Genomic DNA, 12,603 nt, shown 5'->3' with positions numbered 1-12,603 from the left:
TAAACATAAGAACATAAGAACATAAGAACTAGGAGCAGGAGTCGGCCATCTGGCCCCTCGAGCCTGCCCCGCTATTCAATGAGATAATGGCCGATCTTTTGTGGACTCAGCTCCACTTTCCGGCCCAAACACCATAACCCTTAATCCCTTTATTCTTCAAATAACTATCTATCTTTACCTTAAAAACATGTAATGAAGGAGCCTCAACTGCTTCACTGGGCAAGGAATTCCATAGATTCACAACCCTTTGGGTGAAGAAGTTCCTCCTAAACTCAGTCCTAAATCTACTTCCTCTTATTTTGAGACTATGTCCCCTAGTTCTGCTGTCACCCGCCAGTGGCCCGCGGACATGGTCTCTGGAGACGGGGCACTTTGGCTCTCGGGCATCATGCTAAAGAGAATGAAACCGGACTCGTACAAAGTTTGGATGCAGTGGAAAGCTCAGCGTAAGCATCTGAACCACCTAAAGAAGTGGCAGCATGCCCTTCTTGATGCCCAACCGGCAGTGTTGACATCTCCATGCCAGGAACTGCCTGCGGACCCAGTGCCCTGTCCAGCAGGAAGAGAATGACTCTGGCTCGGAAATGGACACAGAACTGCCCACGCCCACAGAGGACGTCATATCCGGAACCGAGGCCCTGGCTTCAGAGGTTGGCCAGGAAATGGCGGTCGAAAAACCAATACACAGCGCACGACCCAGAGCTGCTGCAAGCGGAAGCACAGCCTCAGGCAAAGCGGCGCAGAAGGCCCCCACCGTTGGCGGCTGAAGAGGAACATTTGGGCAACACGGTAGCACAAGTGGCTAGCACTGTGGCTTCACAGCGCCAGGGTCCCAGGTTCGATTCCCCGCTGGGTCACTGTCTGTGCGGAGTCTGCACGTCCTCCCCGTGTCTGCGTGGGTTTCCTCCGGGTGCTCCGGTTTCCTCCCACAGTCCAAAGATGTGCAGGTTAGGTGGATTGGCCATAATAAATTGCCCTGAGTGTCCAAAAAAGGTTAGGTGGGATTATTGGGTTACAGGGATAGGGTTTAAGTGGGTCAGTGCAGACTCAATGGGCCGAATGGCCTCCTTCTGCACTGTAAGTTTTATGTTCTATGTTTGGACTTTTGGGGCAGTAGTGTTAGAACCCCATCGAGGACCACAAGGATACCATTGTTGATCTCTCTGTAGGACCTGTGGAGTACCTGATCGCCAGATAGTGGGCGAAGGCCACCCCGCTTGAGCTTGTTACAGACTTACAAAAAGCCGGCCCACAGCAAGGACTGGATTGGAATTTGAGTTATTGTCTTGAGCAGAATATTGTAAATAGTTAAATGAGTCTCTGTTCTCCTCTTCTAGCTTTCTCAAGTGAGTAAAATTAATTTCATAAAACTGATGCAGTAAACTTAAGCAGCCCTTATTTGGAACTGGATAGAATACACAGTAAACATCAGAGTGTTTTTCTTAATCTAAATTGAGTATTGTGATTGGAAAAACACAATTAAGTATGTGTGATTCTAACACCCACCTTTCTCTATTTCTTCTACACTTGCGCCTCTCTAATTTTCAGATTTTAGTTTGCTTTTCTGCACCTTTCTTCTCTTGACAATAATTGAGGCTGTGTAGTTCTGTTACTGGATACAGTGGCAAAAGTTACAGACCCTTCTCCGGCTGAAAAAGTGCGAAGGGTCATATATTCCAGAAACAGTTGCAAGGATGGGTGTGTAATTAGCAAATCGACTTCAATATAGATAAGAATGAGGTGGTATATTACAGTAGAGAGAATAAGAAGGAAACAAATGTAACAGCAAATATATACATTTGAATGTACAGCGAGACAAATCATAAAAAATAGCAACACAAATTATTAAGGCCATGTTAATTAAACCAAGGTTCAATTCCACAAAGATATAATTCAAAAGGAGAGAAGTTATTGAACTTTGATTGAACCTCGTTTGGAATACTGTGAACAGTTCTGGTGCCATATTATAAAAAGCATACAGATACTGATGATGATGCGAAAAAACTTATTAGCATGGACCGGAACTGCGAGATTACACATATCAGACTAGACTGGACAGGTTCTGTCTCTTTTCTCTAGAAAAGTGACCGAAATATGACCTGATGGACCTTTTTTAAGATTATCAAATGATCTAACAGAGTAGGCCGAGTGAACATGTTCACAATTATGGTGGAGACACCTACTCAGGGCCATAAGTATAAGATAATCACTAATAAATCCAACAATAAGTTCAGAAGGAAGTTATTTATGAAGAGCGGTTTGAAGTAGAATTCAATATCATAATATGTATTTAAGGCAATGAGCCTAGATAGATTTTCATGGGATGCTAGCTAAACACATGAGGGAGAGAAGAATAGAGAGATACGTTGATTGGGTTTGTTGAAAAACGGTGGGAGATGGCCTATGTGGAGCACAATCACCAGCATAGACGTGTGGGCCAAATGGACTGTTTATGTGCTGTAAATGCTTGATAATACTATCTAGCACAACAGGCCTCAGATCCCCCATAAATGGAACTGCACGTTGAAGCTTGAATCTATGCTCACTTGACATCCACACAAATACATTTTCTGAAAGAAGTCCCCAGGCATTGGTCAACAGAACTATGGTGAAACTCTTCCCAACAACCATTGGGTGCTTTCAATTTTCAATTGGAAAGAAACACATGGCTCAGATTTTGTGTAATCAAACATGTCCTGCATCTCGCAACCACCAAATATATAAGGGAGTTAAACAAAGATATTGCTCACATGTTAGAGAGCTGAGTAAGTGATTCTGTAAAATACTGATCATCCAGGCCATCAAATGTACAGAAGGAGGGTATATTCAATTAGAGGTTAAACACAAATAGCAATAACTGACAGGAGGATTTTACTGACCAACAATAAGCCTTTCTTTTGTGCACTGTACTGCACTGAATGACAAACCACTTTGATCTGCCCTATAGAGCTGAACAAAAATAAACCAGCAACATAGAAATAGAATGTGCTTGAGGACCCTATCCAAGACAATGGGTCACAATTTAGCTGATTCTTCCCTCTCCAACCCACATGAACGGAGGTGAATTTTCACATCCCACTGCCACTTGACCTGAGATAAATAAAGTCAACACAGAATAGGAATCAAATCTGGGACTTTTCCTATTTCTTATGTCCCATTTATACACCATACAATTCATTAATTATTGCAGGAAATTAAACACCTGCCATCTCATCTGTTGATATAAACCTCTCTGGAAACACAACTTTGCGATCATAATAATTTCAACTCTTAACCCACTGAAATTACTTTTTGCTTTCTTACATTTCTTTGCAATATTTGCAGTCTACCCGAGTTGTCATAACTTGTCCAGCCTTCTGGAGGCGGCCAACTTAGAAGGAACCAATCCCTTCTTTGGTTCTTTAGTGTCCTCCCACTGAAGCAGAATTGTTGTACAAGCAGAAGCTTGTCTGCAGTGAGCAGGTTTGCACTGAAGTCCGTTCCACTGTAAACTTTAGAGGAATATCATTATTTAGTTGCTTCTTGCCTGGACTTGTATCATACATCGCTGAAGGCAGCACAGTGTGACTGACGGACATAAACAGTTGGTGGTGCTGTTTTTGTGGTGTCCATATCCACACTGAGTGACTGATTCGGTTAGGAGACGATCAAACAATGATGGCTTTGAAATGGAATACAGTTTGGCTTCAAGTAAGGAATTTATTTGAAATATGCTTCTGGGGATGTCGGTTCCACCCATGTAACGTCACTATCAGGACAATAAGAGCTTTTCTATTTCCTGTTTGAACAACTCCCTGCTGTGTTCTTCCCTTTTCTTTGGCAGTTTTCTCCCATCCTTCTGAAGGCATCAAATAGTTTCTCAGTAATAACAAATTTTTTGTTTGTTTAGCTGGTTTAGCACAGAGGGCTAAACAGCTGGCTTGTAATGTAGAACAATGCCAGCAGCGCGGGTTCAATTCCCGTACTAGCCTCCCCGAACAGACGCCGGAATGAGGCGACTAGGGGCTTTTCACAGTCACTTAATTGAAGCCTACTTGTGACAATAAGCTATTATTATTATTTCCTTGTCCAGTAAGCCTAGGCCATGAATGTCAATGTTTAAACATTGAAACTCACATCAAATGCAATTTTGCTTTTGACTGTGTTATGGGCCAGGGTTTAGAGAACCCCAAAGTGTATCATGGAGTTCACCTGACCCACAACTTTTAATAGATTATGGAATGGGGAGCACACAGTACAGCAGAAATGGAAAAGTATTTTTTATAGCAAAACAATGTTTATTCTATGAACTCAAGTCAACGGTTTTGAAACACATCTTAGCAACCATCAATTCAAATACAACCCCCAAATAATACAACACTAAGTAATCCTTAATAACTTCCCAAACAACATCCAGAAGACAAAAGAAACACCTTTTAACAGAAGCACATTCGGTTTACATTCACTACTGAAAACATTGAAATTCCGAATTCACCAAATGATCAAGAGATAGTCTTTTTCATGGCAGAGATCAACAGTACATCTGCTCTGTCTGGCTTCAGCTCCAGACTGAAAACTAAACTAAAACACACTCTGCAGCAAACAGCCTAAAATGAAAGTAAAAAGCTGACCAATAGCCCAGCTCCACCCACTCTCTGAGAGCACTGCAGTAATAAACACCCATTTCTTAAAGGTACTCTCACTACAGATATTTATATGCACACCCATTATAAACACCCATTTCTTCAATGTACTCTCACAAGACAACCGGCATATGAATGCCTGCATGTTTTATATTAGGCTCACTGCATAGCAATCGGGCAAGAATTTTCAACAAATTATTTTCCCCCACACCTAGATAAGAGGCACTGGGGGAAATTCTGCTGCCATGGTTGAGAGCAGATGACTGTGTGTATTGGGAATTGAGACTCACACTATCGGGTTTGTATCATACACGGACACTTTGCATTCTGGAGTGACTGACTTGCTCTCAGGAACTTGATGGGTGGTCGCAATCTCAAGTTGTATCAGGTCACAACTTGCTTGGATGTCAGGAGGTGTTTTCCTCCTTAGAGGATAGTGGACTGTGGGACAGGCAGTCGGCTTGTGGTAAATTCACTGATTCACAGGATTCCTTCCAATAAGAGCTAAACCTTATTCTGGCTGTGGCAGAGATTAGCCTGCACAAAAAGTTGGTGCTCTGTTATCATGGCCAGACTTGTCTGCGGCACAGCTGCACCTAAACAGGTCCGAGACATATTTGCCAGATTTTCCCCCCCCACTATTTGGCTTGGGTTTTTATCCTTTTTCTTCTCCTGACAATTGCATGGCTTTTATGTGGGGTGATGATTGTGCATATTATGATGTACAGAACATCACAGCTGTGTGGGACAGACTGGATTGACCAGTGGATCTTGGTGTGTCTGTTATTCTTTTGTGTTTTATTCTGTAACCACCATTGTGGAGGTTCCTGAGCTTGACTTGCCCTCGAATGAATCTGCTGCTCTTCTGGAAATGACCGTACTATTTTCTTGAAACCATATTTTGCCCATTTGACCCTCCAAAAAAAGGAACATTTGTACACATCTGTGCCGGGCCTTTGTGACCAAGCACATTTGCAAACAACACTGGTTTGCTAAACCACTTTTTTTTTAACACAGTAAACACAGTTTGATGGATTAAATATCTTGCTTATTGGAATAGTGAGCCACATAGATTAACAAAGGGTCAGGTTAGATGATCTTGCTTGACTGCCAGTTTAGGTTCTGCAGTTTGGCATCAGGTGATGGAAAATTAAATAGCTTGGTAAACTGGAGGGGACAGGATAAGGTTTGGTTGTGACTGTGGCAATACTTGCTGTTTAAGCTTGCATCTCGGGAAATCACCACTTTGTTAAGATGGTGAAAAGCTGCTTGTACAAAACCAGTGAATGAGTCCCCATAGGAGGAATCTGTATTTTAATAAATAGGGCAGAAAACTTGAGGGAGAACAATTCTTCACGTTTGACATAAAGGGGAATGTAGCAATGTAATGCTCTGTAATTCTTAGTCTTTGCTGATCTCCATAGCGGAAATGCCTCTCACTAGTGATGCAGTTTGTTCAGAATTACCAAGGACACGATGTACCGAGCTCAAAACGCCCAACTCGGGACGCGGCAAGGATTTTTTACGCTCATGACGCCTCGCGAGATCTAACGAGACTCATGGTATTGCGATCTGGATCTGGCCCTCAGTGGGCATGATCCAGATTTTCATATTCAAGTAAGTAGTTAATCACACTTGAATATGTCTACACCAAGGCGCAGGATCAAATGGCCTTGCCTCGGAGACCCTGTCATGATGCCATTTAATGCTGGTCTCCACAAATGTGGACCGGGGCAATGGCACTTGGGAAGGAGGGGGGGTCTCCTAGGTAATTGGAACCACTGGGTGGTCAGGCGCTGGGCTGAGTGGTACCCTGGCACTCCCGATGCCACCCGGGCACCCAGGTGTCACTGCCATAGAGCCCAGGTGGCACTGCCAGGCTGGCAGAGCCAAGGTGCCTGTGTGCTAGGTTGCCCATTCCAGGGATCGGGCCTAGGGCTACCCTGCCTTTATGAGGTTGGATGCCTAGTCTCAAGGACCCCCAATTGGTAATTTGTGGTGTTGGGGGAGTCCAGAGGCTGCATTGGTGGTCAAGAGATTGGGGTGCCACCTGCACTGGCAATCTGAGTTTGTTACTGCAGGAAATGTGTCCAAATGCGGCCACTCACCAAGTCCCGAAAAAGAAGCAGAGGCCCGTTTTAATAGTGGTGTGGTTCACGGCGCCACAATTGGTGCAGCATGGGGGCACTGCTGCCTCACAGCCCCAGGGATCCAGGTTCGATTTCGACCTCAGGTGACTGTCTGTGTGGAGTTTGCACATTCTCCCGTGTTTGCGTTGATTTCCTCCAGGTGCTCCTGTTTTCTCCCACAGTCCAAAGAAAAGCAGATTAAATGGTTTGGTTATGCTAAATGGCCCCTTAGGATGGCGTTGCAGAAATAGGGTGGGGGATTGGGTCTAGGCAGGGTGGTCCTTTGAAGGGTCAGTGCGGACTCAAATGGGCGAATGGCCTTCCTCTGCACTGTAGGGATTCTATGATTCTGTGGATTGCCAGGAAATACTCTGCTAAATGCGCCCAAAACGCGACTCTGTTCTTTTTCCATTAAATCACACCCAAAATGTCAGAAATCATCTGAGGAATCATGCTGCTTTTATTCTTTTACTTTAAGTCTAACGAGCCATTTTTTTTCTTCTCACTGAAGGAGCTGTGCAGATTCATCCCCTTCCTGTTGAGCGTCTGTATTTATTTTGTATTGGCACCACAGTCTTCCTGCCCCTTGTGGATGAAGGCCCTCCTCAAATGCTTGCCCATTTTGTTTCTGTGTACATACATTTTGGCCCATGGAATAAACATGTGCACACACTCCAAAGCTCAAAAGCTCATTGCTGGCCTCCTATTTTCAGCAGCAGGAGATATCTTCCGCACAACTTCTACACAGCTCTATACCTTTCAAGGTAAGTGAAATGTGGAAAAATAGATGAAATGTTTGCAATTTACACAAATAATGTTGCAACAATACTTACTTTCTGACACATTTCATTCAGAAATATGATGTTCAAACTTGAGGAATGATATTGTTGGAGGGAGGGGTGTGGGGTCAGGGGTTGGAGGAAGAGGTTCCCGTTTCAATTTGACCTTCATGATATTTGCTTGAAAAAATTAGCTAAAAGACAAGATAGACCGAATTAATAGTCCCGACAGATAATTAGTTCAGGAGTAATTGTGGTATTTAAAATAAGGAAAGTAATTGAACAAATCTGGTAATTTTAAAATCTAAAACACAACCAGATAAAAGTAGCTTCAGAAAAAACATTTTCACAAAACGTACTGTGGGATCATGGACTTAATTATTGAGGCAAAGAAGAAAGCTGTTTCCTTCAGTCGCGACCACACATTCTCTGTCTTAGACGCCATATTTTTTAAAAATAAATTTAAGAGTACCCAATTAGTTTTTCCAATTAAGGGGCAATTTAGCGTGGCCAATCCACCTATCCTGCACATTTTTGGGTTGTGGGGGCAAAACCCATGCAGACACAGGGAGAATGTGCAAACTCCACACGGACAGTGACCCAAGGCTGGGATTCGAACCCGGGTCCTCAGCGCTGTAATCAGCAATGCTAACCACTGTGCCACCGTGCTGTCCCTTAGACGCCATCTTGATTATCCTCCATGACCACTGTTTGAGACTAATACAGACAAAATTGGTGTTATGCGTGACACCTAGATGAGATTCCAATGCTGTACTCTCTCCATCTCCTAGAGCTCCTCTTTTCACCACATAACTTTCACCACCTCCACACATGTCTCAGACCATCTACAGCTGAAATCTGCATCCATGTTACTGTTAACTAGATTGAATATTCCAATACTTTCCTTGCCACCCCCTACACTTGAGCTTGCCCAAAGCTCTACTGCCTGTATCGTGACTAATACAAAATCCTGTTTATCCATTACCTTCCATTACTTCCTGCTTATATATCCTTCAGTACAAAACCTCCAATGGCCTTGCTGTACTTATCTGTGGAACCACCTACAACCTTTGAGATCTTTGCCAATTTTGGCATTTTCCTGACTCTCAGTTTTCATTGTTGCCCCATTGTCTGTCGCCCTTCATCTGCCTTAAGATGCTCCTCCATCACCAATGTCATCGTTACCAACCCGAATATCCGTAATATTCATAGAAATAGGTCAGATAGCATCTGTAATCAGAACAGCCTTAAGTGCTTGTTGGCCCAAAGAAAGCCAATTAGCAAAGCTTTCCAATCCTTTTCTTAAAATCTTTTTATTGGCATTTCTCATATTTATAAACAGTTGTGTGTGTGTGTATATATACATTACATTTATCTTGCCCGCTCTAATTTACTTTATTGTATAGAGAAGTTTATTTTGTCCTTCATTCAACTGACCCTATATACATTTCGCTGCCCTCTGGATCGGTCAATAGTTTTCCCCCACTTCCCCATTTCCCCCCTCCCCCTCCCTTTGGCAAAAGCTTGCCAATCCTGATGCAAACATCTCTTTAGGTGGCTCCGTGTCAAAGCTTATCTGATCGTGCTCCAGTGAAGTATATTGTATTGGGCAGCTACTGGGAGCGATATGCATTTCAAAGTCAATTGCAGTATTTTCCTGATGCATAAAGACATCAGGCTGGCTTAACATTGAGGGTTTTTTTAAAATTTAGAATACCCAATTAATTTTTTCCTAATTAAGGGGCAATTTAGTGTGGCCACTCCACCTACCCTGCACGTCTTTGGGTTGAGAATGTGCAAACTCCGTGCAGACAGTGACCAACATTTAAGTTTTATAAACCAGAAAGCTTGAAGTTTGCTCTCTTGTCTTTGTTGAGGTGGTCGATCTAAGTTGAGAAAGCAGTTGGGATGGAACAAATGGCCTCAGCATTCTTTGACCCAAAGAGAGAAAGATAGGCTTCTAAATCCTGGGAAGACCATCATCCAATAGAACCAAATAGAAACTATACCATGTGTGAATGTCAAATGAGGACTGCATCATACTCTGTGTCATAGCATGTATTGTCCCTACTCGGGTGAAGAACAGCCAACTGGTCACATATCAGAGGTGCTTCAAAATAAATCATTAGTTTCAGGAAAAGAAGCAAAATAATCAAAAACAAATGGAAAATGCAAAGTTTTAGGTGAACTGTATTTCTCTAGAAGTCACAGATATATAGGAGTTTTAGAAAAAGATGGTATGCAAAGGCATCACACATGTAGAACATGTACAGGAAGTGAAGCAAATTGAATGAATGAATGTATAAGTTGTTTATTTTATTGTTTCAGGAGACTCCATGTTTGGGATAGCACATGTTTTCTACATCGGGATGTTTGGTGCAAAACCTTTAAACCTGCTGGCAGGCTTTTTCCTGGTGATTATTGGCACCATGTACTTGCTTTTCCTCAACAGATGCCTCTGGGATCAAAAGCCCTTCCAGTGGACAGCTTACATCTACATCAGTTTAATTGGAACTATGGCCTGGCGTGCTAGTGCTGGCACACTCTTCAATCAGCATTGGTCTTGGATGAAATTGTTTGGTACTATTGGTGGAATGCTTTTTATGGTGTCTGATTTCACCTATGCTGTCAGCATGTATTGCTTTCCTGTGTACAACTCCGGGTTGATTGCAGCTACCTATTATCTAGCACAAATGCTTATCACACTTTCCACTGTAAACACCGAGAATAAGGTTATCAGAAAGTGAAAAGAAAGTATCGTGCCATTGTCTTAAATGGTGAAGGGTTGGCTTGTTGTGTGTATGTCATTCTGCACCTGATAAGATATTGAGGTAATGGCTTATTGATAATAAAAGGTCAATCCTTTTCATTAAGCAAAAACATAAGCCTTACTCGCTTCCCCTTCTTTTAGCTCAAATCTGCGCAATAATAAAAAAGAAATATTTTCCAATAGAAGTTTGACTCCACTTGAGTGCACAACAGTCACACCACATTAGCTATGACTGGAATTTTTGCAACATGCAGGATTTTCCACCAAGAACATTTTCAGAATTACATGAAATTTTGTAGCATTTTCTCCTCCCACTTCTCACCCTTTTACGCATCTCCATCTATTCCTTCCTCCATCATATACATGATCCTCCATCATATGTCAGCTCAGCTCATGTCAGCATCAATACATCTATGCTATTCACCTCAACCACTCCATGCAATAACAAGTCCCACATTAAAAACTACTCTATGCCCCATGTAATTAACAAAGTTCACCTTTTTTTGCTTTTTTAAAAAATAATTTTTATTGAAATTTTTACAAAATACAAAATATAAACATCTTAGCTCTATTAACATACAACCGTAAAGTTCACCTTTAATGCTCCTATGTGATTCACCCTGTGATAAGAAGTTCCACATTTACAGCACACGGTAAAGAAGATTCTTCTGAATTAGTTATTGGATTTATTTGAAACTATTTTATTTTGATAGTTTCGAGTTCTCTATAAAGGATCTTTAACTGGATTCTCCAGTGCTGAAATCGCACACGGTGATCAGCCGGAGAATCCTTGTTTACACCGGAATCGGGGTCGGCGCCTTTTTTGCGATGCTCTGCCAACTCAAAAAAATGTGTTCTCGGGGAGTACGCTACACGCCGTGAGGTCGGCCTCAGGACATCACCTGAGGCCTTCCCCAATGCTCCGCCCCCGTTGTGCCGAGATCCCAACGGTGTGGGAAACGTGAGCTTAACCCGTTCGGGGACCTCGCGTGGCGGCTGCAGACTGGTTCCAGCGCCGCCATAGTCGGCGGCGGGGGTTAGAATGAGCCGTTCTTCTGGCAGGGGTGTCATCGTTGGGGGCTGGTAGGGGGTGGTGACGCTGGTTACAGGGGGGGCAGCTTTTGGCAGGTCAGGTCCAGTTGCTGCTAGACCTGCTGAGAATTTCCAGCACTTCCTGTTTTTATTTTATTTGTGAACCATGGTGTTCTTGTTTGGATAGGTCACCCTTTTTTTTGGTGTTGCAGTACTTAGGATGATTTACATATTTAATGTCAAGAAGTTAAACTAAACAAATGAAAGAACTGTTTCAGATTGTGGTAGTATGACTAGAAGTACTACGGTACCTGGGAGTGTGAACTACCATTGGTGGAGAAGGCTTGCTGCTCATTGGCCCAAGTGTTTGCATTTCATTGGTCGGAACGTAAGATAGCTCCACCCAGTGAGGCGGGGTATAAGAACCCGTGTTTCCCAGCAACTGCCTTCTTTCTGTACTCGAGCTGCTGGGGAAACATCTTGTTGATGTTCAATTCGGACTACATCCTCGTTTCAGTAGTTATTGATCGTGCATAAATTTAATCAACAAGATTTTAAAGGATGGAGCTCCGCATCAAGCCGGAGTGTCTCCGACAGCCCCCACGCAGCTAACGCAGCAGCTACATTCAAGCATTGGCTAGCTGGTTTTAATAGCTACCTCAGCACGGCAGAAAACGTTCCGACGAGGGAGCAGAAGCTACACATCCTTCACTCGTGCGTCGGCCCCGCCATCTACACGCTCATCGAGGACACGTCCGACTACGACTCTGCCATGGAACTGCTTAAAGGACACTTCATCCGACCGGTGAATCAAGTTTACGTTCGGCACTTGCTGGCTACGAGGCAGCAGACCCCTGGTGAGTTGTTAGACGATTTTTACCGTGCGCTTCTTGTACTGGGGGGTAACTGCGGCTGCCCACAAGTTTCTGCTAATGAACACACCGAACTGTTAATCCGAGACCCCTTTGTTGCGGGTATGCAGTCCCCACAAATCCACCAGAGACTGTTAGAGAAGTAAACTTTGAGCCTCACGGAGACACGGGCCCTCGCGAACTCTCTAGATGTTGCGAACAGAAACGCCCGTTCATACGCCCCGACCAAGAGGTTGCCCCCTGGGCAGCATGGAATTCAGCTTCCCCAACCCCTATGGACTCTGAACGCCTCAGGCCTGCGCTGCAAGACGCCCTGGAAACCCCGCTGGGCCCCGTTGCTATTTTTGTGGACAGGCAAAACACCCCTGACAGCGTTGCCCAGCCCAATCGGTAACTGGC

General features: G+C 43.6%; 1 protein-coding gene across 1 annotated transcript; it reads left to right on the top strand.

The window, feature by feature from the left end:
• The first annotated feature begins 3,416 nt into the window (after positions 1–3,416).
• On the top strand, positions 3,417–10,485 carry LOC119957409 (lysoplasmalogenase-like protein TMEM86A). Its single transcript, XM_038785459.1, has 3 exons — positions 3,417–3,690; positions 7,263–7,515; positions 9,859–10,485. Exons 1-3 carry the CDS (start codon positions 3,655–3,657, stop codon positions 10,275–10,277), a joined length of 708 nt encoding a protein of 235 aa, XP_038641387.1. The 5' UTR covers positions 3,417–3,654; the 3' UTR covers positions 10,278–10,485.
• The last annotated feature ends 2,118 nt before the right edge of the window (positions 10,486–12,603 follow it).

Source organism: Scyliorhinus canicula, chromosome 26 (genome assembly GCF_902713615.1).
Source record: "Scyliorhinus canicula chromosome 26, sScyCan1.1, whole genome shotgun sequence".
Lineage (NCBI taxonomy): Eukaryota > Metazoa > Chordata > Chondrichthyes > Carcharhiniformes > Scyliorhinidae > Scyliorhinus > Scyliorhinus canicula.
The sequence above is the reverse complement of the archived record's forward strand: the minus strand, read 5'-3'. Positions and strand labels throughout refer to the sequence as shown.

Bases quoted from the DNA above. Each gene is read 5' to 3' on its own strand.
- LOC119957409 (XM_038785459.1), top strand. From the start codon at position 3,655: ATGATGGCTTTGAAATGGAATACAGTTTGGCTTCAA. The intron at 3,691-7,262 runs GTAAGGAATTTA...TTCTCACTGAAG, and splicing joins GGAATACAGTTTGGCTTCAA to GAGCTGTGCAGATTCATCCC. The intron at 7,516-9,858 runs GTAAGTGAAATG...TTATTGTTTCAG, and splicing joins ACAGCTCTATACCTTTCAAG to GAGACTCCATGTTTGGGATA.